This window comes from Megascapheus bottae, chromosome 14, assembly GCF_031878675.1.
Source record: "Megascapheus bottae isolate mThoBot1 chromosome 14, mThoBot2.hap1, whole genome shotgun sequence".
NCBI lineage: Eukaryota > Metazoa > Chordata > Mammalia > Rodentia > Geomyidae > Megascapheus > Megascapheus bottae.
In genome coordinates, this window is record NC_143522.1 from 31,865,752 (window position 1) to 31,892,642 (window position 26,891).

The 26,891-nt window shown below is 65.6% G+C and overlaps 1 protein-coding gene across 1 annotated transcript; it reads left to right on the forward strand.

Moving 5' to 3' along the window:
* Nucleotides 1–579: 579 nt before the first annotated feature.
* On the forward strand, nucleotides 580–25,570 carry Adss1 (adenylosuccinate synthase 1). Its single transcript, XM_090344939.1, has 13 exons — nucleotides 580–838; nucleotides 8,606–8,708; nucleotides 10,523–10,585; nucleotides 10,975–11,025; nucleotides 11,273–11,339; nucleotides 11,779–11,886; nucleotides 11,998–12,079; nucleotides 12,222–12,348; nucleotides 12,520–12,674; nucleotides 13,345–13,469; nucleotides 23,408–23,505; nucleotides 24,312–24,461; nucleotides 25,013–25,570. Exons 1-13 carry the CDS (start codon nucleotides 647–649, stop codon nucleotides 25,063–25,065), a joined length of 1,374 nt encoding a protein of 457 aa, XP_090201065.1. The 5' UTR covers nucleotides 580–646; the 3' UTR covers nucleotides 25,066–25,570.
* The last annotated feature ends 1,321 nt before the right edge of the window (nucleotides 25,571–26,891 follow it).

The window sequence follows — 26,891 nt, forward strand, 5'->3', positions numbered from 1 at the left end:
CACTGAGAGTGGCCTGAAGGGTGGACAAAGCTGTGCTCCTGAGAGCCGGGCCCAGGTCCCAATCCACCCCAGAGCTGGGACTGGGAGGGGCGGGTTGGTGCCTCCTGCCTGGGCAGGGGGAGGAGCAGGGGCTGCTGCCCTGGCAGCTCAGGGCCCTTGTCTCACACAGGCTGCACCCAGGGCGCTGTCCTCCACTGACCAGCCAGTGTAGGACAGGGCGGAGCAGCTCCATGGAGGGCAGAGGCGGTGCAAGGACCCTGAGGGGGACGAGGGCCCTGGAGCCCGAGGACCCTGGGGAGGGCACAAAGACCCTTGGGGTGGTGAGGACCCTGGGGAGGGGCACAAAGACCCTGGGGGGGGGGGCGAGGACCCTGGGGAGGGGCGCTAAGACCCTGGGGAGGCGAGGACCGCTCTGCTCCGGCGGCCCGCGCCCCGCCCCGCCGGCTCGGAGCCCAGGCGCCCCGGCCTGCGCGCGCCCGGCCCTTGGCAATCTGGGTCCCTCCGCCCCGCCCCGCCCCGCCCCGCCCCGGCGTCCGGGCGACGTGGAGGGCGGGCGCCGACCCGGCCCGCCCCCGCCGGCGGCCGCACTTAACGTCGGCTCCGCTCCGCCCCGCTCGCCCGCGCCCTCGCCGCCTCGGCCCTCGGCATGTCCGGGCCCCGAGCCTCCAACGACCGGCCCCCCGGCGCGGGCGGCGTCAAGCGCGGGCGGCTGCAGCAGGAGGCGGCGGGCGGCGGCTCCCGCGTGACGGTGGTGCTGGGCGCACAGTGGGGGGACGAGGGCAAAGGCAAGGTGGTGGACCTGCTGGCCACGGACGCCGACGTCGTCAGCCGCTGCCAGGTGGGGCCCCCCGCGCCCACGCCCCGGGAGCGCTGCCTCCCCACGAGTCCCCGCCCGGCCCGGGTCCCCGCCCAGCCCGGGGTCCCCACGCGGCCCGGCCCGGCCCGGGGTCCCCACGGCGTCCCCGCCCAGCCCGGGGTCCCCACGCGGCCCGGCCCGGCCCGGGGTCCCCACGGCGTCCCCGCCCAGCCCGGGGTCCCCACGCGTCCCCGCCAGGCCCGGGGTCCCCGCCCGGCCCGGGGTCCCCACGCGTCCCCGCCCGGCCCGGGTCCCCGCCCAGCCCGGGGTCCCCACGCGTCCCCGCCCGGACCCGGGGTCCCCATGCGTCCCCGCCCGGCCCGGGTCCCCGCCCGGACCCGGGGTCCCCATGCGTCCCCGCCCGGCCCGGGTCCCCGCCCGGCCCGGGGTCCCCACGCGTCCCGGCCCGGACCCGGGGTCCCCACGGCGTCCCCGCCCGGCCCGGGGTCCCCACGGCGTCCCCGCCCGGACCCGGGTCCCCGCCCAGCGCACCCCTGCGTGCCCACCGCCCTCCCCAGCACTGAGCTGGTCCGCTGCCAGAACTATAAATACAAGTGGCTGAGTTAGGGACACCCGATCCTGGGATTCCGGATCCTGGGATCCTGGGGCAGGGCTGCGGAGGGCCCAGGGGGCTGGGGGAACCCAGCTCCCGCGTTTGAGGGTCCCAGAGATCTGGCTGGGCCCCGGACAGGCCTGGCCACCCCAGCAGAGGTGGAGGAGGCAGGAGCAGGCTGAGGGGTGCTTGGGGTGACAGACGCCTGGCGGCATGGTGAAGCTGGGCTGGGCTGCCCTGGGCAGGGCAGGGGCCTGCTGCAGCCCCCAGGGCCCTGGCTGGCGTGGGAAGGCATGGACTTCTGCCTGTGGACACGGCGGGTAGGGCCCCAGCCAGCAGCGCAGGTGTCCCTTGGACTGTGGATGCCATGCCCAGGTGTTCTTAGGAACTGCCTCCTCTGTGCCCGGCTGCCGGGCTGCCCTGCCAGGCCCGCTGCCTGAGGACCCGCCTCTGAGCTCAGGCCGCTGCTCAAATGAAGGGGAGCCCAGCCTGTGCACCTCCTCCCTGCCTCAGGGCTCCTCGCTGAGCACAGAAAGGAAGGCTCCAGACGTTGTCTGGGACCCCACTTCCTCTGGTGTCCTGGTGGCCCTGGGCTGGTGGAGGGTCCTTTTCCCCCTGCAGGTGGGGACTCTCTCCAGCAGAGGCCCCTCCGCGCCCTTCCCTGCCCTCTGCTCCACGTGTGCCCTCCCCAGTCTCAGCCACCAGCTGGAGACCCCAGGCTGCAGTGTGGCCCCCGGCTCTGCTTCTGGCCCTCCCCACTCTCATCTGGGCCAGCAGGCCAGTCCCTGCTCATCCCCATCGCCAGACAAGGCCAGCAGGAGCCAGAGCAGGCGGGGCCTCATCCCATGAAGTGGGCACACAAGGTCAGAGCTGGCCTTCACCCACGAAGGAGGTGGAATGCGGTGAGCAGCTTGCAAGGCAGAGCCTTCCTAGAACCAGTGGGGAAACTGAGGCTGAGAGAGGTTAAAGAATGAGAGTAGTGGCTCCTTTGAGGCTCTGTGGTCCCTACCACATCCCTACTACGAGGGCCTGAACCTGCCCCATGCCAGAGACGAGGCCGTGAGCCCTTCCCCAGACCCCCCTCCCCATGGCAGAGACAAGGCGCCCCCCGCCCCAGTCTTCACATGTACTTAGTGTCCCTACACAGGGCTCTTCACTGAGCCTGGGTCCCTGCCTGCCATTGGCCTCCTGCCTCTCCATGCTGTGCCCCTCTGGTCAGGGGCCAGCAGAAGGATGGTCCCCAGATGTCCTGGACAGTCGGGGTTGTGCTCAGAACTCACCTCTGTGCCGGTGAAGGCCCCAGGCCGGATGTGCCAGGGGCCCTGGGCTCCAGCCTAGGCTGTCGGGAGGGCAGAGCCCTGGGGCTGTGGGAATGGAGCCCCCAGGCTGTTTTCCTGGGCTCTTGAAGGGTCACCGGGCCTCTGCCATCCCAAGGCGGCCGGCTGCCCTGGCCTGCTCAGAACCTTGGCCGGGCCCCTTCCCGAGGCCTGGAACCCTACAAGTGTGCCCCCTTCTAGCCTCGCGGCTCGGATGCCCTGCACGCTGCCCTCACAGCGTGCCCACCCCTGCAGCCCTGCTTTTTCCCCCCACAGGCTTCCTCTTCTCTTCCTGGCACTCTGGGTCAGTTGGGGACTATCATCCGTCTGCCCCCCACTCCCCTCCAAGCCAAGGTTTCCTGAGCCAGCCCTGCACCCCATGCCAGGTGCTGTGCTTCTCAGGGTCCCTGTACAGGGGTACCCTCCCCCCTGCACCACTCACCTCCCCCCACTGGGTGTCCTCCCCTCCCCCCTGCACCACTCACCCCTCCCCCCGCTGGGTGTCCTCCCCTCCCCCTGCACTACTCACCCCTCCCTCCCACTGGGTGTCCTCCCCTCCCCTCTGCACCACTTACCCCTCCCCCCTGCTGGGTGTCCTCTCCTCCCCCTGCACCTCTCCCCCCCAGGTGTCCTCCCCTCCCCCCTGTACCACTCACCGCCCCCCCCCGCTGGATGTCCTCCCCTGCCCCCTGCACCACTCTCCCCTCCCCCCTCCCCCCCTGGATGTCCTCCCCTGCACCCCTCCCCCCCGCTGGGTGTCCTCCCCTCCCCCTGCACCACTTACCCCTCCCCCCCTGCTGGGTGTCCTCTCCTCCCCCTGCACCCCTCCCCCCAGGTGTCCTCCCCTTCCCCCTGTACCACTCACCGCCCCCCCCCCCGCTGGATGTCCTCCCCTGCCCCCTGCAGCACTCACCCCTCCCCCTTCCCCCCTGGATGTCCTCCCCTGCCCCAGCACCCCTCCCCCCCGCTGGGTGTCCTCCCCTCCCCCCTGCACCACTTACCCCTCCCCCCTGCTGGGTGTCCTCTCCTCCCCCTGCACCCCTCCCCCCCAGGTGTCCTCCCCTCCCCCCTGCACCACTCACCGCCCCCCCTTGGGTGTCCTCCCCTCCCCCCTGCACCACTTACCCCTCCCTCCCTGCTGGGTGTCCTCTCCTCCCCCTGCCCCCTGCACCACTCCCCCCCCTCCCCCCCTGGATGTCCTCCCCTGCCCCTGCACCCCTCCCCCCCGCTGGGTGTCCTCTCCTCCCCCCTGTACCCCCCGTCCTGCCCCCCACTATCCCCACCCTTACCTAGGAGCTCCGTCCTCTCTCCTGTGTCCTCCATGCTTCCTCTGCTGCTTCTCTCCCTGCTTCCCTCCTCCGTTGCAGCCCAGCAGGGGTCCTGGCGCTCAGGCTGCCCAGGCCAGGGGGGGGGGGGCGGCGAGAAGGTGCTGGGCCTCCTCCTGCGGCCTGGTGCAGGTGGCAGGGGCGGGGGCATGTGTTACTCAGCCTCCGTGGGGAACTCTGCCATCTTTTTTACCTCTGCCCCCTGATCAGAGCGGGCTGATGCCCAGCCAGGGTCACACTCAGAAAGGGCCAGCAGAGATGGTCCACTGAGCCACAAGAGGCGCGCTGGCTCCCCTGACCCGAGGAGGCCTGGCAGGAGGTCAGGCTCTGGCCAGGGCTCAGGGCAGGGTGGGCACTGGCCAGCTGGAGCCAGTGCTACCCAGGCTTCACTCTGTGGGCACACCGCCGCCACCATCCAGGATAAGCTTAGAGCCGCTGGAGGGGCCACAGTGGCATGGTTGAGCTGGGGGCCGCCTGAGGGGACGTGGGGGTGGGGCACCCGTGTGGAGTGCCCCCTGTGGGCCATGGTGGTGGCGTGGCATGGGGTGCAGAAACCTAGAAGCAGAGGTAGAGGCATGGGGCCCACCCAGGGCCCTCTGGCTGCTGCTGTGGAAGTCGGGTTCTGGCCTCCTTAGAGAGGGGGTCCCCCTGGTCAGGCCATTTCCTGGCCTGTGGACCTGACCCGCACAGGGAGAGCAGAGCCTTGGCAGCCTGGCCGGGACTGGGGAGGGCAGAGGGCAGAGGGCAGGAGGAGGCTGCTGGGGCAGGGGCTGCGGGGCTGGCTGGCTGGCTGGAGAATGGTAGCGGCAGGCGCCCGTCCTGCCGGGCGGCACTGGCGTGAAGGCCGAAGCCAGCGTGGCCCTGGGTCTTTATTGGAAGTCGCTGGTGGAGCCCCGCTTCACCACAGCCGAGCCTCTGCACAGCTGAGGGAGCAACCAGCTGGCAGGACCCGGGCAGGGCGTCCTGTGTCCGACAGCCACGGGAGAGAGGGCGCTGCAGGGCCCTGGGATCCAGGGAGGGTCCGGGGGTCCCCTGGAGAGGGGTGCTTGGCTATGGGGAGCGTCCTAGTGATAGATCACATCTCGCTCGGCACAGGACACCCGGTGGGACTGGGCCCCCCACGGGCCAGGACCCCAAACCCCAGCAAGGACAGGGCTGGCGACAGCCTCGCCTTTCCCAGCCCCAGGGAAGACTCAGGACGTTCCCACTCCACAGCAGAGGCTGGCTGGCCTTGAGTCACCATCCAGGGTGAGGAGCCCTGCGTGAACCCCTGGCTGCCAGCGCCGTCTCCAGAGGCCGTGGCGCTGCTCATGGCCCAAGGCCCCGTCTACCAAGGAGATGGCCTGGCAGGACCTTGAAGGCTCCACGGTGCCCCACTGGCCCCTCGGTGCCCCTGACCTGCTCCCTGGCCTGGGCTGAGCCTCTCCAGGTGTGCCCACTCCAGGCGGTTGCTCTGAGCTGCCTGCATTGCCCTGTCCTGTGCCCTGGGGCCGTGAGTGTAATGATGGCAGCCAACTCTTCTCCCCCAGTGCAGGCTCTGTGTCCTGACGCGCCCACGGGAGCCACCACAGGGTGTGCCTTCCCTGAGCACAGGCGCTCAGCTCCACGGGGCCATGGCAGGAAGGGCAGCGGTGCCATTGGTGCCTGTGGAGGATGGGCACGCGGGGGGGGATGGGACTCGCTCAGGAGGCTGCGTGGTAGCCCAGCTCTGTGATCCCCGGGTGTGGACAGAGGGTGACCGGTGCCCTGAGGGTCCCAGGCTGGATCGTGGGGCTGCACCGAGGAGCCAGTGCAAGGCACTGGCCAGGTCTCAGCCCCTTCTCAGCGGCCCACCAACGTCTCTACAGCAGGGCTGGAGGGCTGAGTTCTGACTTTGCCTTTGCCCAGCCCGAGGCCGCCTTGGCCAGCGACCCTGGAGTGAGGCTGGCTGTGCCCAGTCTTGAGGCGTGGGTGACACAGGAGCCCTGGGTGGAGGAGCCTAGGACTGCACAGCCCCTTGCACGGGGCAAAACAAGTGCCAAGTCGCTGTGGTATTTGGCCATTTGCATAGGACTCGGGGAACGGCACCCGAGGGCCTCCAACTCAGTGGAAGGGAGGCCATGTGCGGCGTGGCTGGCCAGACGGTGTCCATGTCAGCCCAGCTCCTCCATGCAACAGGCAGATCTGAATGTCTCCTACCACAGTGGGCCATCATCCCTCCAAGGTCCCACCACCCTCTCTAGTCCCCCCGCACCACTCTCCCCAGTCCCCCCCCACACCACCACCCTCCCCAGGCCCCACACCACCCCCACCACCCTCCCCAGTCCCCACAGCCCACACCCCACCACTCTCCATGAGCCCTTTGTCCAGATCCCTCAGGAGTGTTTCAGGGAGCCCACCCACCCACAGGCAGGGAAGGCCTCGCCAAGCCCACCAGTGGCCCCCACGTGGCCATGACCCACGGCTGGAGGACAGATTAGTCTCTCTGGGGGCTATCGCCCTGGGCTGCTGGAAGCCTCTGTTGTTTAGCAGGCCCTGGGCTGGGCCCCGGCCACCGCCAGCCCTGAGCTCAGCTGACAGCCCTGCCACGGTTCCCGGGCCTGTCCCTAGGCTCCCATGTTTACCAACACAGGTGTGAGGGCTTGCTGCCCGGCCTGCCAGCCAGCCGACCCTTTAAGGGAGTGGGGCAGGACATGCCATGCCGGCTGCCAGGCTCCAATCCTCCTGGCTGTCCCCGAGGTGTGCCAGCCCCTGGGAGGAGGCTGGCATGAGGGAGGCAAGGGCACCATTCCAGGCCTGCAGACTGGCCTTCTCCAGGGCCTCCTGTCGCCCGTGGAGTCCTTGTCCCGGCTTCCCATGGGGCAGTGGGACGGGGGCTATGTGCCATGCTGCAGGAAGCAGGGGAGGGTTGAGGATCTCCATCTGTGCTCCAGAGACCACGGGGCTCCAAGGCGGGGCCTGCCCCCCCCCGGACGGGCCGCCTCCTCAAGCTCTGGCCGCAGTTCCTGGTCCTAGGATGCGGTGTCGCCCTCAGCTCCTGTCCAGACTTCTCTCCCAGGCACCCCTCAGGCAGCCAGGCTGTTCTCCACGGCTGTCGGCCTCCGTCCCTGCAGACTCCTGGACAGCCAGCATCACAGAGCCATCACTTCCACCTCTGGGCACTGGCTTGGAGGGCTGAGAGGAAGAGGCGCTTGGATAGGGGATCCCTGTTTGTGCTGGGCAGCCCAGTTTGGCCCGGGGCTACCCTGTCTGTGTTGGTCGGTCCAGCTGGAGCAGAGGCTCCTGACCAGGTTAGATGACCCAGAGCCATGTTTCTGAGGCCCTGGGGACAGACGGATGTGGCTTTGAAGCCCTCACACTTTAGGGTCCAAGGGCCTATGTGGTGGGGCCAGCCTCCAGATGGCCTGTCACAGGCAGGTGGTAAAGGCCACAAGAGCTGGGCCTGCAGCCGTGGGCCCCAGCCAGGGCAGCAGGCAGCTGCGTGCTGCTTAGGCCTGTGGCCCTCAACTTGACTGTGAAGCCACGACTCTGGAGGGAAAACCCTTGCCTGAGGTCTCCACCTCTCACCTTTCTCTGTTGCTGGGAGACTAGAAGCCCTGTCCAGTGTCCAGTGCAGGACAGGTGGCCAAGGGGCAGAGGCATGCACGGGGAGAGGACCCTGACTGACAAGAATGCAGGAGTGCTGTGCCAGGCCTGAGGGCCAGATGGGTGAGCCAGGAATGCAGAGCCAGAGCTGGGAAGGAGAGCAGAGGGCACGCTAGAGCTAAGCCCTAGGTCCCGAGGCTAAAGTGGGGGCCACTAGGGTCAACACTGGGGCCCCGGGGAGCACAGGGCTCTAGCTCACAACCCCCTTTGGGGCTGCCATACCGTCTGGGGGTAGCAAGTGGAACTGGAGGCCGGCAGCCTTGGCCCGGCCTGGTGTCCACCCCGGGGAGCCTCAGTCAGCCTGTGGCCTGGTGTCCACCCATGGAGCCTCAGTCAGCCTGTGGCCCGGCCTGGTGTCCACCCCGGGGAGCCTCAGTCAGCCTGTGGCCCAGCCTGGTGTCCACACCGGGGAGCCTCAGTCAGCCTGTGGCCTGGTGTCCACCCATGGAGCCTCAGTCAGCCTGTGGCCCGGCCTGGTGTCCACCCCGGGGAGACTCAGTCAGCCTGTGGCCCGGCCTGGTGTCCACACCGGGGAGCCTCAGTCAGCCTGTGGCCTGGTGTCCACCCATGGAGCCTCAGCCAGCCTGTGGCCCAGAAGCTGAGCTCAGAAATGCTCTTTCCTTTTATTCTAAGCTGTATCAATGAGCAAGGGCAGATTAGGGGTGAGCTGAGTCCACGCTCACCGGAGCAGCGAGCCTGTCCTCACCAGAGGGAAGCCAGCCGTCCATGCAGAGCCCAGCCTTGGCCAGAGCTGTTCCCACCCAGGCCCCGACCCCCGGGACAGAACAGTCACCTGGCCTGCACCCCTTCCCACGGACAAGTGACCACTAGGCCAGACTATCCAAGCTCAACTGCTGGACCCGGGGCTGGGAGGCCGGGGCCTGTCCTCAGTCCTCAGGTTCCGAGCCTTCAGTCCAGCCTCTCTTCCCAGGGGGGCAACAATGCCGGGCACACGGTGGTGGTGGACGGCAAGGAGTACGACTTCCACCTGCTTCCCAGCGGGATCATCAACAGCAAGGCCGTGTCCTTCATTGGTGAGTGCTGGCCCCGATCTCCACACCTGCCCTGGGGAACACCGAGGCACTTACACAGACCTCCTCCTACCCCACTGGGAGCCGACAGACCTGAGGAGGAGGGCCTGGGGGTGCATGCAGCTGTGTGCGCGTGTGCACGCACACATGCACGCGCATGCACACGCACACATACACACACAGGTGCGCGCGGCCTGCGGGCCTGGATCAGCAAGGGTAGGCACTGCCTGGCTCTTGCCAGAGGATGGCACAGTGCCTGCTGTTCACAGGCAGAGGGAGGACAGTAACCAGCCGTCCCCACACCCCACGCCTGGCAGGAAGCCCCAGGCACACAGCCTGAGGATGCTGCCTGCCCCTGAAACCGGCCGGGCCAGTAGCCAGAGCCCAGGCAGGGTGGCCCTGTGAGCCTGCTTAGCAGGGGGCAGGCAGCACTCCTCTTGTGACATCCCTGTGTCTGCCATGTGGTTATTTTGAGATGCTGTGGCATTTTGGTGACCTTTCCTGCCCCCTGTGGCTTGTGTAACCCCGGTCACTCTGTCTGGCCGGTCGTCCCGCCTCCATTGGCCAATTCTACCTTGGCGTGGTGGCATCTGCCTTGGAGGAGGGAGCAGAGCTCAGGTTCCTTTCAGCGCACTCGAGTGCTGCGTGTCCCCGGTGAGTCAACGTCCCTGTCTCAGCCTGTGACCCTCGGGCGCCACCCCGGGGACACACAGGTTTACCCGGCCCTCAGCCTGCAGGCCTATGGGACCATGGCCTCCCAGCCCCCACTCTCCACTCTCCTGGCTCCACGCTGGCTCCACACACAGGCAGCATTTGAAGGCAAGTCATCCGCATCACATGTGCAGGACAGGCCCCACGGTCCTCTCCAGGACACCCCGGCCCCCCTGCCGTCTGTGCCAGGCTTCCCTGCTGTTCTGGGCACTCTGTCACCATGTGCTTACTGTTGCAAAATAACCACCCAAGCCAGGCCTGCGGCTCGGCCTGCAATCCCAGCCGCTCGGGAGGGCTGGTGAGGTCTGAGGGTCCTACCTCAGCCAGCCGAGACCAGAAAGCCCAAAAGACCCCCACCTTAGTTAGCCACCAGAACACCATGCGTGGGGCTGATTTCCCAGGTTGGTGTTCATACATTTTGAGGAGAAAAAGAAGTTCTGGCTGGCCTCAGACTGTTCCTCCGCGTCTCTGCCACGGCCCCTCAGCAGCAGCTGGCTTCGCGGCAGCCTTCTAGAGTTCAGGCAGCAGGATGGGTTCCAGTGCGCAGGGGAGCTTGGCTCTGGCCACCAGGCTGAGCGAGCAGCAGAGGAACGACCCCTCCCTGCTCGGGGGACCGGCCAGCCAGCCAGCCCAGTCCAACGCCGGGGGCTGTCCAGGCCTTCGGCCCGGCCTTGCCTAGCTGTGCGGCCCACAGGAGCCTTGTCCAGGACCTGCCTCCAGGGCTCAACCCACGGCATGGAAACCACACGGGCTGCTGCGGTGATGTCCCCAGCGCAGGTCTCTGGGGCCCGGGCATGTGGTGTCTCTGCGTGTGCAGACGTCACACCAACACCCCAGACCCCCCACACCCTGCACCCCGAAGCTGTCGCTCCACCGTGGGTTTCTGTGCCCATGGCCAGGCAGCCACCCTCCTGTTCAGACAGCGTCCGGCTTGTTTCACAGAGCACAGCCCTCCAGGCTTCCCCCTGGACCTGGCCTGACAACACGGCCCCTCCACAGGCAGAAGGATGCTCCATCACGCTCGTCCCTTTCCCGACAGCCCCGCTCCTGGCTGTGGGCGGCCAACAGGTCTTCCTGGCCTGTGACATGGCCCCCTTGTGTTGCAGGCAACGGCGTGGTCATCCACCTGCCTGGCTTATTTGAAGAGGCAGAGAAGAACGAGAAGAAAGGTGAGCTGCCATCTGAGAGGCCACATTCACCACCCACCCTCTTGGGGCAGCCTGCCAGTGCCCCCGGATGGCCAGCAGCGTGGGCAGCTGGAGGGAGAGCCTGGGGGGGAGGCTCAGCCAGGAGGGAGGACAGGGGAGGAGGAAAGGGAGGGGAGGCTCAGCCAGGAGGGAGGGCAGGGGAGGCTCAGCCAGGAAGACAGGGGAGGCTCCGCCAGGAGGGAGGGCAGGGGAGGCTCAGCCAGGAGGGAAGATAGGGCCACCGCTGGCTTCTCAGGACCAGGTCCCTTGGCCCCTGGCCCCCGTGCTGCTCCAGTGGAGCTGGCCTCCTGCCTGCTCCGCTGTGAGGGCAGCCTGAGAACACTGCCCACCTGGGTGCCCTGTGCCCTCAGGTCTGAAGGACTGGGAGAAGCGGCTCATCATCTCCGACCGGGCCCACCTGGGTAAGCTTTACACTGGGGCATCCCCTCCCCATCTCAAGGCCTGTGGTCTCTGCCCTCCACAGCCCAGAAGCCCACGTCACATCCAGCCTTGTTCAGTCCTCATTGCTTCCCAGGAGGCTGGGCCTCCTTTGCAGGCAGGGAAACTGAGGCTCTGCTGTACTTGTGTGGGGTTCTGGAGGCCGAAGGCCTGCGCCTGGCCAGGCGTCTGGTGGCCTGGCCCCGTGGTGAGCCTCTGTCCCCGTGGCAGTGTTTGACTTCCACCAGGCAGTGGACGGGCTGCAGGAAGTTCAGCGCCAAGCTCAGGAGGGGAAGAAGTAAGCGTGTGGCTCTCCCATGGTTTGAGTCCTGCGTGGGGGTAGGGGCTGCTGCGGGGGGAGCTGTTTGTGGGGAGGGGCCTGCAGGGAGGGGGTGGGCGCCCCCGCTGGACTCAGGCTCCCCTGGCTTGGGCACACACGTGGCACCTGCACTCTCATGCTCACACACAGACATGGAGGCAGGGTGAGCTCTCAGCTTCCCAGGGTTTGGCATCCTGTGCAGGCTTCGGGGTGGGGGCCCAGCCGCCACTGGACGCCAGCACTGCACCTCTGTGCCAGGGCAGCAGTGCAGGTCAGGCAGCAGGGACAGAGGGCACAGCGGGGCGCTCAGAGCCCCGCCCCGCGCTCTGTGGCGGGGCCTCGGGTTGGCAGAGACCCCGAGCCCGCGGGCCAGAGCCAGGCTGAGGGGGCTGCACCTCACCAGCATGGCATCTTTCAGTATTGGCACCACCAAGAAGGGGATTGGACCAACCTACTCCTCCAAAGCCTCCCGGACCGGCCTCCGCGTCTGCGACCTGCTCTCTGATTTCGACGAGTTTTCTGCCAGGTACCCCCCAGCCCAGCGGGCGGGGCCCCTGCCATCACCCCAGCCCAGCGGGCAGGGTTGGGGTGGCGTGGTGTGCCCCTGTTGGGGTCCAAGCCAGGCTCTCCTGTGCAGATTCAAGAACCTGGCCCTCCAGCACCAGTCCATGTTCCCCACCCTGGAGATTGACATTGAAGGTCAACTGAGGAGGCTCAAGGTCAGCCAGAGGCAGGAACGAAGGGTGGGGGGAGGGGGCAGACATGGGGTGTGAGCCCCTCCGGGGGCCAGCTGCACCCGAGGGCGGCACCCTCGGTGGGATGCGGGGCCCCCTGTCCGCAGCCCCGGCCCGCTCTCCCCAGGGCTTAGCCGAGCGCGTCCGGCCCATGGTGCGAGACGGCGTGCACTTCATGTACGAGGCGCTCCACGGGCCTCCCAAGAGGATCCTCGTGGAGGGCGCCAACGCCGCTCTCCTCGACATCGACTTCGGTACACCGCCACGGGGCCAGGCTCCCGGTGAACTGTCCACGGTGGGGAGAGAGAATGGAGGCGGGAGGGACAGGCTGCCCGCCTCAGCCAGGTCCCCACCCAGGCACAGCTGAGAGGACCCCTGGGCCTGGAGCTTCAGAGGATGCAGGTAACACAGAGCCTGTGCCCCAGGGACCTACCCCTTCGTGACCTCCTCCAACTGCACGGTGGGGGGCGTGTGCACCGGCCTGGGCATCCCGCCGCAAAACATCGGGGACGTGTACGGCGTGGTGAAGGCCTACACCACACGCGTGGGCGTCGGGGCCTTCCCCACAGAGCAGGTCAACGTGAGTGCCGGCGTGGCCTGGGGCCTGGGCGGGGGGGGGGGTCCTTCCCCACGGAGCAGGGCAGCGTGAGTGCCAGCCTGGGGGGGTCCTTCCCCACGGAGCAGGGCAGCGTGAGTGCCGGCGTGGCCTGGGACCTGGGCGGGGGGGGGGGCCTTCCCCACGGAGCGGGGCAGCGTGAGTGCCGGCGTGGCCTGGGGCCTGGGCGGGGGGGGGGTCCTTCCCCACGGAGCAGGGCAGCGTGAGTGCCGGCGTGGCCTGGGGCCTGGGCGGGGGGGGGGGGTCCTTCCCCACAGAGCAGGGCAGCGTGAGTGCCGGCCTGGGGGGGACGACATGGGCTGCAGAGGATGCCCTGCACCTCCGTGCAGCTGGGTGCAGTGTCAGGAAGGGGCCTTGAAGTCCAGCCAGCACAGCAGCAGTGACAAGGGACGCAAGGAGCAGTGTGGCCCACTTGCCATGCATTTGAGGCCTTCCATGAGACCCCAGAACATCCTTGTTTGGGGATAGTCACCCCCAAAGGAAAGGTTGCTGCTCTGAAAAGCAACTGCGAACCTTTGTGGGCCCAGGGCCTGGGGTTGGGGGCCTCGTGGGCCCTGGGCTGCTGTCCCCAACGAGCCAGGATCAGAGCTGCAGGTGCACTGCAGGGGTGACAGTCCTGTCTCTTCTCACCTAGGAAATTGGAGAATTGTTACAGAACCGTGGCCATGAGTGGGGCGTGACCACTGGCAGGAAGAGGCGCTGCGGCTGGCTGGACCTCATGATACTGAGATATGCCCACATGGTCAACGGATTCACGGCGTAAGCAACAGCCCAGCAGGGCCCGCCTGTCCATCCCACGGTGCCGTGCTCCTCACACACACGGGTGCTCCAGGAGGAGTCACACGAGGTGGATCAGGGTGGTGGAGTGGTCGAGGAGGGGTCACACAAGGATGGATCAGGGTGGTGGAGTGGTCCAGGAGGGGTCACACGAGGACAGATCAGGGTGGTGGAGGTACTCCAGGAGGGGTCACAGGAGGATGGATCAGGGTGGTGGAGTGGTCCAGCAGGGGTCACACAAGGATGGATCAGGGAGGTGGAGTGGTCCAGGAGGGGTCACACGAGGACGGATCAGGGTGGTGGAGTGGTCCAGGAGGGGTCACAGGAGGATGGATCAGGGTGGTGGAGTGGTCCAGGAGGGGTCACAGGAGGATGGATCAGGGTGGTGGAGTGGTCCAGGAGGGGTCACAGGAGGATGGATCAGGGTGGTGGAGTGGTCCAGGAGGGGTCACACGAGGACGGATCAGGGTGGTGGAGTGGTCCAGGAGGGGTCACAGGAGGACGGATCAGGGTGGTGGAGTGGTCCAGGAGGGGTCACAGGAGGACGGATCAGGGTGGTGGAGTGGTCCAGGAGGGGTCACACGAGGAAGGATCAGGGTGGTGGAATGGTCCAGGAGGGGTCACACGAGGATGTATCAGGGTGGTGGAGTGGTCCAGGAGGGGTCACAGGAGGATGGATCAGGGTGGTGGAGTGGTCCAGGAGGGGTCACAGGAGGAAGGATCAGGGTGGTGGAGTGGTCCAGGAGGGGTCACACGAGGAAGGATCAGGGTGGTGGAGTGGTCCAGGAGGGGTCACAGGAGGATGGATCAGGGTGGTGGTGCTCCAGGAGGGGTCACACGAGGATGGATCAGGGTGGTGGAGTGCTCCAGGAGGGGTCACAGGAGGATGGATCAGGGTGGTGGAGTGGTCCAGGAGGGGTCACACGAGGACGGATCAGGGTGGTGGAGGTGCTCCAGGAGGGGTCACAGGAGGATGATCAGGGTGGTGGAGTGGTCCAGGAGGGGTCACAGGAGGATGGATCAGGGTGGTGGAGTGGTCCAGCAGGGGTCACACGAGGACGGATCAGGGTGGTGGAGTGGTCCAGGAGGGGTCACACGAGGACGGATCAGGGTGGTGGAGTGGTCCAGGAGGGGTCACAGGAGGACGGATCAGGGTGGTGGAGTGGTCCAGGAGGGGTCACAGGAGGATGGATCAGGGTGGTGGAGTGGTCCAGGAGGGGTCACAGGAGGATGGATCAGGGTGGTGGAGTGCTCCAGGAGGGGTCACAGGAGGATGGATCAGGGTGGTGGAGTGGTCCAGGAGGGGTCACAGGAGGATGGATCAGGGTGGTGGAGTGCTCCAGGAGGGGTCACAGGAGGATGGATCAGGGTGGTGGAGTGGTCCAGGAGGGGTCACACGAGGATGGATCAGGGTGGTGGAGTGGTCCAGATGGGGTCACAGGAGGATGGATCAGGGTGGTGGAGTGGTCCAGGAGGGGTCACAGGAGGACGGATCAGGGTGGTGGAGTGGTCCAGGAGGGGTCACACGAGGATGGATCAGGGTGGTGGAGTGGTCCAGGAGGGGTCACACGAGGACGGATCAGGGTGGTGGAGTGGTCCAGGAGGGGTCACAGGAGGATGGATCAGGGTGGTGGAGTGGTCCAGGAGGGGTCACAGGAGGATGGATCAGGGTGGTGGAGTGGTCCAGGAGGGGTCACAGGAGGATGGATCAGGGTGGTGGAGTGCTCCAGGAGGGGTCACAGGAGGATGGATCAGGGTGGTGGAGTGGTCCAGGAGGGGTCACACGAGGATGGATCAGGGTGGTGGAGTGGTCCAGGAGGGGTCACACGAGGATGGATCAGGGTGGTGGAGTGGTCCAGGAGGGGTCACACGAGGATGGATCAGGGTGGTGGAGTGGACCAGGAGGGGTCACACGAGGACGGATCAGGGTGGTGGAGGTGCTCCAGGAGGGGTCACAGGAGGATGGATCAGGGAGGTGGAGTGGTCCAGGAGGGGTCACACGAGGAAGGATCAGGGTGGTGGAATGGTCCAGGAGGGGTCACACGAGGATGGATCAGGGTGGTGGAGTGGTCCAGGAGGGGTCACAGGAGGATGGATCAGGGTGGTGGAGTGCTCCAGGAGGGGTCACAGGAGGATGGATCAGGGTGGTGGAGTGGTCCAGGAGGGGTCACACGAGGATGGATCAGGGTGGTGGAGTGGTCCAGGAGGGGTCACAGGAGGATGGATCAGGGTGGTGGAGTGGTCCAGGAGGGGTCACAGGAGGACGGATCAGGGTGGTGGAGTGGTCCAGGAGGGGTCACACGAGGATGGATCAGGGTGGTGGAGTGGTCCAGGAGGGGTCACACGAGGACGGATCAGGGTGGTGGAGTGGTCCAGGAGGGGTCACAGGAGGATGGATCAGGGTGGTGGAGTGGTCCAGGAGGGGTCACAGGAGGATGGATCAGGGTGGTGGAGTGGTCCAGGAGGGGTCACACGAGGATGGATCAGGGTGGTGGAGTGGACCAGGAGGGGTCACACGAGGACGGATCAGGGTGGTGGAGGTGCTCCAGGAGGGGTCACAGGAGGATGGATCAGGGAGGTGGAGTGGTCCAGGAGGGGTCACACGAGGAAGGATCAGGGTGGTGGAATGGTCCAGGAGGGGTCACACGAGGATGGATCAGGGTGGTGGAGTGGTCCAGGAGGGGTCACAGGAGGATGGATCAGGGTGGTGGAGTGGTCCAGGAGGGGTCACAGGAGGATGGATCAGGGTGGTGGAGTGGTCCAGGAGGGGTCACACGAGGACGGATCAGGGTGGTGGTGCTCCAGGAGGGGTCACAGGAGGACGGATCAGGGTGGTGGAGTGGTCCAGGAGGGGTCACAGGAGGACGGATCAGGGTGGTGGAGTGCTCCAGGAGGGGTCACAGGAGGATGGATCAGGGTGGTGGAGTGCTCCAGGAGGGGTCACACGAGGAAGGATCAGGGTGGTGGAGTGGTCCAGGAGGGGTCACACGAGGAAGGATCAGGGTGGTGGAGTGGTCCAGGAGGAGTCACACGAGGATGGATCAGGGTGGTGGAGTGGTCCAGGAGGGGTCACAGGAGGATGGATCAGGGTGGTGGAGTGGTCCAGGAGGGGTCACAGGAGGATGGATCAGGGTGGTGGAGTGGTCCAGGAGGGGTCACACGAGGACGGATCAGGGTGGTGGTGCTCCAGGAGGGGTCACAGGAGGACGGATCAGGGTGGTGGAGTGGTCCAGGAGGGGTCACAGGAGGACGGATCAGGGTGGTGGAGTGCTCCAGGAGGGGTCACAGGAGGATGGATCAGGGTGGTGGAGTGCTCCAGGAGGGGTCACACGAGGAAGGATCAGGGTGGTGGAGTGGTCCAGGAGGGGTCACACGAGGAAGGATCAGGGTGGTGGAGTGGTCCAGGAGGGGTCACAGGAGGACGGATCAGGGTGGTGGAGTGCTCCAGGAGGGGTCACACGAGGAAGGATCAGGGTGGTGGAGTGGTCCAGGAGGGGTCACAGGAGGACGGATCAGGGTGGTGGAGTGGTCCAGGAGGGGTCACACGAGGAAGGATCAGGGTGGTGGAGTGGTCCAGGAGGGGTCACACGAGGATGGATCAGGGTGGTGGAGGTGCTCCAGGAGGGGTCACAGGAGGATGATCAGGGTGGTGGAGTGGTCCAGCAGGGGTCACACGAGGACGGATCAGGGTGGTGGTGCTCCAGGAGGGGTCACAGGAGGACGGATCAGGGTGGTGGAGTGGTCCAGGAGGGGTCACAGGAGGACGGATCAGGGTGGTGGAGTGCTCCAGGAGGGGTCACAGGAGGATGGATCAGGGTGGTGGAGTGGTCCAGGAGGGGTCACAGGAGGATGGATCAGGGTGGTGGAGTGGTCCAGGAGGGGTCACAGGAGGATGGATCAGGGTGGTGGAGTGGTCCAGGAGGGGTCACAGGAGGAAGGATCAGGGTGGTGGAGTGGTCCAGGAGGGGTCACACGAGGAAGGATCAGGGTGGTGGAGTGGTCCAGGAGGGGTCACAGGAGGATGGATCAGGGTGGTGGAGTGGTCCAGGAGGGGTCACACGAGGATGGATCAGGGTGGTGGAGGTGCTCCAGGAGGGGTCACAGGAGGATGATCAGGGTGGTGGAGTGGTCCAGCAGGGGTCACACGAGGACGGATCAGGGTGGTGGAGTGGTCCAGGAGGGGTCACACGAGGACGGATCAGGGTGGTGGAGTGGTCCAGGAGGGGTCACAGGAGGACGGATCAGGGTGGTGGAGTGGTCCAGGAGGGGTCACAGGAGGATGGATCAGGGTGGTGGAGTGCTCCAGGAGGGGTCACAGGAGGATGGATCAGGGTGGTGGAGTGGTCCAGGAGGGGTCACACGAGGACGGATCAGGGTGGTGGAGTGGTCCAGGAGGGGTCACAGGAGGATGGATCAGGGTGGTGGAGTGGTCCAGGAGGGGTCACAGGAGGATGGATCAGGGTGGTGGAGTGGTCCAGGAGGGGTCACAGGAGGATGGATCAGGGTGGTGGAGTGGTCCAGGAGGGGTCACACGAGGACGGATCAGGGTGGTGGAGTGGTCCAGGAGGGGTCACACGAGGATGGATCAGGGTGGTGGAGTGGTCCAGGAGGGGTCACAGGAGGACGGATCAGGGTGGTGGAGTGGTCCAGGAGGGGTCACAGGAGGACGGATCAGGGTGGTGGAGTGGTCCAGGAGGGGTCACACGAGGAAGGATCAGGGTGGTGGAATGGTCCAGGAGGGGTCACACGAGGATGTATCAGGGTGGTGGAGTGGTCCAGGAGGGGTCACAGGAGGATGGATCAGGGTGGTGGAGTGGTCCAGGAGGGGTCACAGGAGGAAGGATCAGGGTGGTGGAGTGGTCCAGGAGGGGTCACACGAGGAAGGATCAGGGTGGTGGAGTGGTCCAGGAGGGGTCACAGGAGGATGGATCAGGGTGGTGGTGCTCCAGGAGGGGTCACACGAGGATGGATCAGGGTGGTGGAGTGCTCCAGGAGGGGTCACAGGAGGATGGATCAGGGTGGTGGAGTGGTCCAGGAGGGGTCACACGAGGACGGATCAGGGTGGTGGAGGTGCTCCAGGAGGGGTCACAGGAGGATGATCAGGGTGGTGGAGTGGTCCAGCAGGGGTCACACGAGGACGGATCAGGGTGGTGGAGTGGTCCAGGAGGGGTCACACGAGGACGGATCAGGGTGGTGGAGTGGTCCAGGAGGGGTCACAGGAGGATGGATCAGGGTGGTGGAGTGGTCCAGCAGGGGTCACACGAGGACGGATCAGGGTGGTGGAGTGGTCCAGGAGGGGTCACACGAGGACGGATCAGGGTGGTGGAGTGGTCCAGGAGGGGTCACAGGAGGATGGATCAGGGTGGTGGAGTGGTCCAGGAGGGGTCACAGGAGGATGGATCAGGGTGGTGGAGTGGTCCAGGAGGGGTCACAGGAGGATGGATCAGGGTGGTGGAGTGGTCCAGGAGGGGTCACAGGAGGATGGATCAGGGTGGTGGAGTGGTCCAGGAGGGGTCACACGAGGATGGATCAGGGTGGTGGAGTGCTCCAGGAGGGGTCACAGGAGGATGGATCAGGGTGGTGGAGTGGTCCAGGAGGGGTCACACGAGGACGGATCAGGGTGGTGGAGGTGCTCCAGGAGGGGTCACAGGAGGATGATCAGGGTGGTGGAGTGGTCCAGCAGGGGTCACACGAGGACGGATCAGGGTGGTGGAGTGGTCCAGGAGGGGTCACACGAGGACGGATCAGGGTGGTGGAGTGGTCCAGGAGGGGTCACAGGAGGATGGATCAGGGTGGTGGAGTGGTCCAGGAGGGGTCACAGGAGGATGGATCAGGGTGGTGGAGTGGTCCAGGAGGGGTCACAGGAGGATGGATCAGGGTGGTGGAGTGGTCCAGGAGGGGTCACAGGAGGATGGATCAGGGTGGTGGAGTGGTCCAGGAGGGGTCACAGGAGGACGGATCAGGGTGGTGGAGTGGTCCAGGAGGGGTCACGCAGGATGGATCAGGGTGGTGGAGGGGTCACAGGAGGGGTCACAGGAGGACGGATCAGGGTGGTGGAGTGGTCCAGGAGGGGTCACAGGAGGATGGATCAGGGTGGTGGAGTGGTCCAGGAGGGGTCACACGAGGACGGATCAGGGTGGTGGTGCTCCAGGAGGGGTCACACGAGGATGGATCAGGGTGGTGGAGTGCTCCAGGAGGGGTCACAGGAGGATGGATCAGGGTGGTGGAGTGGTCCAGGAGGGGTCACACGAGGATGGATCAGGGTGGTGGAGTGCTCCAGGAGGGGTCACACAAGGATGGATCAGGGTGGTGGAGTGGACCAGGAGGGGTCACACGAGGACGGATCAGGGTGGTGGAGGTGCTCCAGGAGGGGTCACAGGAGGACGGATCAGGGTGGTGGAGTGGTCCAGGAGGGGTCACAGGAGGACGGATCAGGGTGGTGGAGTGGTCCAGGAGGGGTCACACGAGGATGGATCAGGGTGGTGGAGTGGTCCAGGAGGGGTCACAGGAGGATGGATCAGGGTGGTGGAGTGGTCCAGGAGGGGTCACAGGAGGACGGATCAGGGTGGTGGAGTGGTCCAGGAGGGGTCACGCAGGATGGATCAGGGTGGTGGAGTGGTCCAGGAGGGGTCACACGAGGATGGATCAGGGTGGTGGAGTGGTCCAGGAGGGGTCACAGGAGGATGGATCAGGGTGGTGGAGTGCTCCAGGAGGGGTCACACGAGGACGGATCAGGGTGGTGGAGTGGTCCAGGAGGGGTCACAGGAGGATGGATCAGGGTGGTGGAGTGGTCCAGGAGGGGTCACAGGAGGATGGACCAGGGTGGTGGAGTGGTCCAGGAGGGGTCACACGAGGTGGATCAGGGTGGTGGAGTGGTCCAGGAGGGGTCACAGGAGGATGGATCAGGGTGGTGGAGTGGTCCAGGAGGGGTCACAGGAGGATGGATCAGGGTGGTGGAGTGGTCCAGGAGGGGTCACAGGAGGACGGATCAGGGTGGTGGAGTGGTCCAGGAGGGGTCACGCAGGATGGATCAGGGTGGTGGAGTGGTCCAGGAGGGGTCACACGAGGATGGATCAGGGTGGTGGAGTGGTCCAGGAGGGGTCACAGGAGGATGGATCAGGGTGGTGGAGTGCTCCAGGAGGGGTCACACGAGGACGGATCAGGGTGGTGGAGTGGTCCAGGAGGGGTCACAGGAGGATGGATCAGGGTGGTGGAGTGGTCCAGGAGGGGTCACAGGAGGATGGATCAGGGTGGTGGAGTGGTCCAGGAGGGGTCACACGAGGACGGATCAGGGTGGTGGAGTGCTCCAGGAGGGGTCACAGGAGGATGGATCAGGGTGGTGGAGTGGTCCAGGAGGGGTCACACGAGGATGGATCAGGGTGGTGGAGTGGTCCAGGAGGGGTCACAGGAGGATGGATCAGGGTGGTGGAGTGGTCCAGGAGGGGTCACACGAGGACGGATCAGGGTGGTGGAGGGGTCACAGGAGGGGTCACAGGAGGATGGATCAGGGTGGTGGAGGGGTCACAGGAGGGGTCACAGGAGGATGGATCAGGGTGGTGGAGTGGTCCAGGAGGGGTCACAGGAGGATGGATCAGGGTGGTGGAGTGCTCCAGGAGGGGTCACAGGAGGATGGATCAGGGTGGTGGAGTGGTCCAGGAGGGGTCACACGAGGACGGATCAGGGTGGTGGAGGGGTCACAGGAGGATGGATCAGGGTGGTGGAGTGCTCCAGGAGGGGTCACAGGAGGATGGATCAGGGTGGTGGAGTGGTCCAGGAGGGGTCACACGAGGATGGATCAGGGTGGTGGAGGTGCTCCAGGAGGGGTCACACGAGGATGGATCAGGGTGGTGGAGGGGTCACAGGAGGATGGATCAGGGTGGTGGAGTGCTCCAGGAGGGGTCACAGGAGGATGGATCAGGGTGGTGGAGTGCTCCAGGAGGGGTCACACGAGGACGGATCAGGGTGGTGGAGGGGTCACAGGAGGATGGATCAGGGTGGTGGAGTGCTCCAGGAGGGGTCACAGGAGGACGGATCAGGGTGGTGGAGGTGCTCCAGGAGGGGTCACACGAGGATGGATCAGGGTGGTGGAGTGGTCCAGGAGGGGTCACAGGAGGACGGATCAGGGTGGTGGTGCTCCAGGAGGGGTCACAGGAGGATGGATCAGGGTGGTGGAGTGGTCCAGGAGGGGTCACACGAGGATGGATCAGGGTGGTGGAGTGCTCCAGGAGGGGTCACAGGAGGATGGATCAGGGTGGTGGAGTGGTCCAGGAGGGGTCACACGAGGATGGATCAGGGTGGTGGAGGTGCTCCAGGAGGGGTCACACGAGGATGGATCAGGGTGGTGGAGGGGTCACAGGAGGATGGATCAGGGTGGTGGAGTGCTCCAGGAGGGGTCACAGGAGGATGGATCAGGGTGGTGGAGTGCTCCAGGAGGGGTCACACGAGGACGGATCAGGGTGGTGGAGGGGTCACAGGAGGATGGATCAGGGTGGTGGAGTGCTCCAGGAGGGGTCACAGGAGGACGGATCAGGGTGGTGGAGGTGCTCCAGGAGGGGTCACACGAGGATGGATCAGGGTGGTGGAGTGGTCCAGGAGGGGTCACAGGAGGACGGATCAGGGTGGTGGTGCTCCAGGAGGGGGTTCCCAGGGTCCATGTGAGGACGGTATGGAGGGGGCAGGCTCCACAACTGCTCAACAGCACCCCCTGGCCCCAGGGCTCGTCTGTGGCTCCTAGGGAAGACCTAAGGTGCTGCAGACAGGAGGGCGGGGCAGCAAGGTTTAGGTAACATCACCACAGCCCCTCCCGTGAGCTCCAAGGATCACACCTTCCTCGCTGGTCAGCAGGATGTCTGAGTGACTTCCTGGGGGCGGGGGCATAGAGGCCTCAAGGGTTTATGCAGTATGATGGGGATGCTGGTGGCATGGTGTCTGAATGTCCCAGGGCTCTATGCAGGGGACAGGGGACGCTGGTGGCATGGTGTCTGAATGTCCCAGGGCTCTATGCAGGGGACAGGGGACGCTGGTGGCGTGGTGTCTGAGCGGGGTTTCTGACATGAGGGTCATAGTCAGGACTCTCTCTGCCTGGCATCTCTCAGCACACCACCTCAGGCTGAGGAAGCCTGCAACATAGAGGGTAGGAAAGAGAAATGGAAGAAAATCTTGGATCCCTTTAGCAACCAAGATGCCCAAGGAAGGGCCAGGGAGGGCCTTGCCACGGAGGGCGCCTTCTGCAGGCGCATGGGCAGCAGGCATGAGGAGTGAGCCCAACGACAGAGCTGGCCGCAGAGGAGAGGCCTCTGGGCAGACGCTGACGGGCGGCTCAGGAGGGCGGCCTGGGTGCTCGGGAGGGCAGCCTGGGTGCTCGGGAGGGCAGGCCTGGGTGCTCGGGTGGGCGGCCTGGGTGCTCGGGAGGGCAGGCCTGGGTGCTCGGAGGGCAGGCCTGGGTGCTCGGGTGGGCAGGCCTGGGTGCTCGGGAGGGCGGCCTGGGTGCTCGGGAGGGCAGGCCTGGGTGCTCGGGAGGGCAGGCCTGGGTGCTCGGGAGGGCGGCCTGGGTGCTCGGGTGGGCAGGCCTGGGTGCTCGGGTGGGCAGGCCTGGGTGCTCGGGAGGGCAGGCCTGGGTGCTCGGGAGGGCAGGCCTGGGTGCTCGGGAGGGCGGCCTGGGTGCTCGGGAGGGCAGGCCTGGGTGCTCGGGTGGGCGGCCTGGGTGCTCGGGAGGGCAGGCCTGGGTGCTCGGAGGGCAGGCCTGGGTGCTCGGGTGGGCAGGCCTGGGTGCTCGGGTGGGTAGGCCTGGGTGCTCGGGAGGGCAGGCCTGGGTACGGGCCCAGAGACCCGGTCCTGCTTGGCCGCCCGCGGTTTTGCTGGCGTCCTGTGGTCTTTTCCACTTGTGCCATCTGGTGAGTCACCTCTCGGTTTGGGGACAGGCTGGCTCTGACCAAACTGGACATCCTGGATGTTCTGGGGGAAATCAAGGTTGGCATCACGTACAAGCTCAACGGGAAGAGGATCCCCTACTTCCCAGGTACATGACGGGACCGCGCAGCTCTGGCGTCCTTGGCATGGTGTAGAGGCAGCTGTGACCCCAAGGGCAGGAGGCCTGGGGGCTTGGAGTGGCTGCTCACTGCTAAAGACCTCGTTCTTCCCAGCTGGCCTCTCGTGGGTCGATGGGGAGGTCAGGCTGGGTCTCCGGCAGCTGCAGGCACCCTCCAGTTTTTAGGAAGTAGCAGTGGTAGGCTTGGACAGGCCTCTGGGCCCCTACCCTGCCTCCGCTCAGGCCTCTGGGCCCCTTCTCTGCCTCCGCTCAGGCCTCTGGGGTGCCCCTGCCTTGGCATAAATGCAGCCCTTCTCCCATGGTCCCCTTCCTGGCGCCCCTTGCTGGCCCGCTCTGCGCAGGCCTGAGCAGGCTCAGAAGGGCCCCATGGCTGAGGGTGCCACAGGTGACCTGGAGGCCAGGGCCCTCACCCCTGCTGACCTTTGAGGAGAACCCGTGGAGCTGTGCAGATTCCCCCACCAGGGTACAGGGTGTTGTGCTCATGCGAGCCCTGGAGCAGACTCTGCCTGGCTCCGAGAATGCCAGCTGGGTTGGGAACTGTTTCCAGCACCTTCCATTAGTAAGGGGCTCTCAGCATCCACTGTGAGTCTGGCGTCCAGGACTCGGGTTGGGTGTGCATCCCGTCCCTGAGGACGCGTCCAGGACTGGGTTTCCACGCAGAGCCTTGCAGCACTTCAGCTTTGTCCCTGCTCACCTGCACCCTCCCTCCACTTGGACGCCACGCTCTTGCTCGGTGGGGTGACTGGGGATCCCACGGGGCCCGTGTGTCCCCCCAGCTAACCAGGAGATACTGCAGAAGGTAGAGGTGGAGTATGAGACTCTGCCCGGCTGGAAGGCCGACACCACAGGTGCCCGCAAGTGGGAGGATCTGCCGCCACAGGCCCAGAGCTACGTGCGGTTTGTGGAGAACCACGTGGGCGTGGCAGGTGAGTGCCAGCATTCCTCCAGGCCTGCCAGAGGCCTCCCCACCGCTGACACCGGTGTGGTGAATAGGAAACCCACCGGAAAGGCCACAGGGCTGGAACAGGCTCAGGTGCCACCCGGGGGGGGGGTCACCATCAGGAAGGGTGGTCACTCAGGGAGGATGTCACTCAGGGAAGATGGTCACTCAGGGAGGGCGGTCACTCAGGGAGGGCGGTCACTCAGGGAGGGTGGTCACTCAGGGAAGATGATCACTCAGGGAGGATGGTCACCCAGGGAGAGTGGCTTTAGCAGCTCTGCCGAGGCAGGACCCCAGTGACCAGACAGAAGCAGTAGCTGTCCCACATGTGGATGGCAGGCAGGTCCCACAGCAGTGAGTGTGGGCCAGAGGTCACTCAGTGCCCCATGGCCGCTGGCCCCTCCGAGAGCAGGCAAGCGGGCTCTGCTTCTTTCTGTGGGTGGGCGAGCCCAACTGGACCTCCATGGTGAGCAGCCGGGAGAGAGCCAGCCCCCGCAGGCTGTAGTCACATGGGGTGCCCTCTTGTTGTCCTTCCAGTCAAGTGGGTTGGTGTTGGCAAGTCCCGTGAGTCCATGATCCAGCTGTTTTAGACACAGCAGAGCTGAGATGGGATGGACAGACAGCCGACTCCTCCCCATCCAGTCACAACAGCGTGTTCCTCCACCCGCCTATCGGCGCCATACATGAAAACTGGAGAACGATTTCCTGAACTTTTATTTTTCTATGTGACCCTTCAGCTCAACCCACTGAATTCGATGCTCTTAAACACCTGGAAGCCAGCACGGTCCTTTTTTTTGACTTGTGCTATCTAAAATGAGTCCTTCTGTGACATTCTGACCCTCAGGTGGACACGTGTGTCCGGTGATGGAGGACAGTCACGTGGCACAGGTCCTGTGATAAAGGGTGTTCATGTGGTACATGTCTTGTGGCTGGATGGTCACATGACCGGTATCCTATGACAATGGAGAGTCACGTGGCATGTGTCCTGTGATATGGATGGCCACATGGTATATGTCCTGTGATCATGAGTGGTCACATGGCACGTGTCCAGTTGGGGCCACGTAATAAACTTACCCAGGAGCCACTGAGTGAGAACGGTGTGGTCAGCTTGAATTGATTTTGTCCGTGTGGCGTGTCTATGGAGACCGGAGTCTTGGTGAGGCTTCCGAGGAGGAAGTGCCCAAAGAGGAGCAGCGTGTGTGCAGGGCCGGAGGACAGGAAAGAGGCCTACAGACCCGTGGCCCAAGAGCAAGCAGGGCCACACATCTCCAGGCAAGGGAAGGGAGACTGCACACTGCGCTGGGGAGGGGAGGCCCACGGACACTTCTGTCCACCTGGCCAGCCTGTGCACCCCAGTCAGCACATTGTCCTGGGCTGCCTATCTTCTGTGTGGACATGTGTGTGTGTGCACATGTGTGTACAGGCCAGCATTGCCCAGGGCTGCCTGTCCTGGGTGTGTGTATGTGCGTGTGTGCAGTGTGTGTGTGTGTGTGTGTGTGTGTGTGCGCAGGCCAGCATTGCCCTGGGCGGCCTGTCCTGGGTGTGCATGTGTGCGTGTGTGTGCACGTGTGTGTGCAGGCCGCCATTGCCCTGGGCTGTCCTGGGTGTGCGTGTGTGCAGTGCGTGTGCAGTGTGTGTGTGTGCACATGTGTGTGCAGGCCGGCATTGCCCTGGGCGGTCTGTCCTGGGTGTGCGTGTGTGCAGTGTGTGTGTGTGTGTGTGTGTGTGTGTGCAGGCAGGCATTGCCCTGGGCGGCCTGTCCTGGTTGTGTGTGTGTGTGTGTGTGTGTGTGTGCAGGCCGGCATTGCCCTGGGCGGCCAGTCCTGGGTGTGGGTGTGTGTGTGTGTGTGTTTGTGCAGGCTGGCATTGCCCTGGGCGGCCTGTCCTGGGTGTGTGTGTGTGTGTGTGTGCATGTGTGTGTGCAGGCCGGCATTGCCCTGGGCGGCCTGTCCTGGGTGTGTGTGTGTGTGTGTGTGTGTGTGTGTGCAGGCCAGCATTGCACTGGGCAGCCTGTCCTGGGTGTGTGTGTGTGTGCAGTGTGCGTGTGTGTGTGTGTGCACGTGTGTGTGCAGGCCGGCATTGCCTTGGGCGGCCTGTCCTGGGTGTGTGTGTGTGTGTGTGTGTGTGTGTGTGTGTGTGTGTGCAGGCCGGCATTGCCCTGGGCGGCCTGTCCTGGGTGTGCGTGTGTGTGTGTGTGCACATGCGTGTGTCTGCAGACACTGGGGCCTGACCCCGGGGCCTCACTCGCTCACCTGGCAAGGCTGGCACTCTACCACTTGGGGTCCTCGGCGGTCAGCCCGCTGCCCCGGCTTTCCGTCTTGGTGCCCCTCAGGCCGGGCCGGCACCAGGTCACCGGGCGGGAACCACGATGGCTGCGGTCCGGGGAGGAGAGAGCCCCTAACAGCCAAGCCCTGGG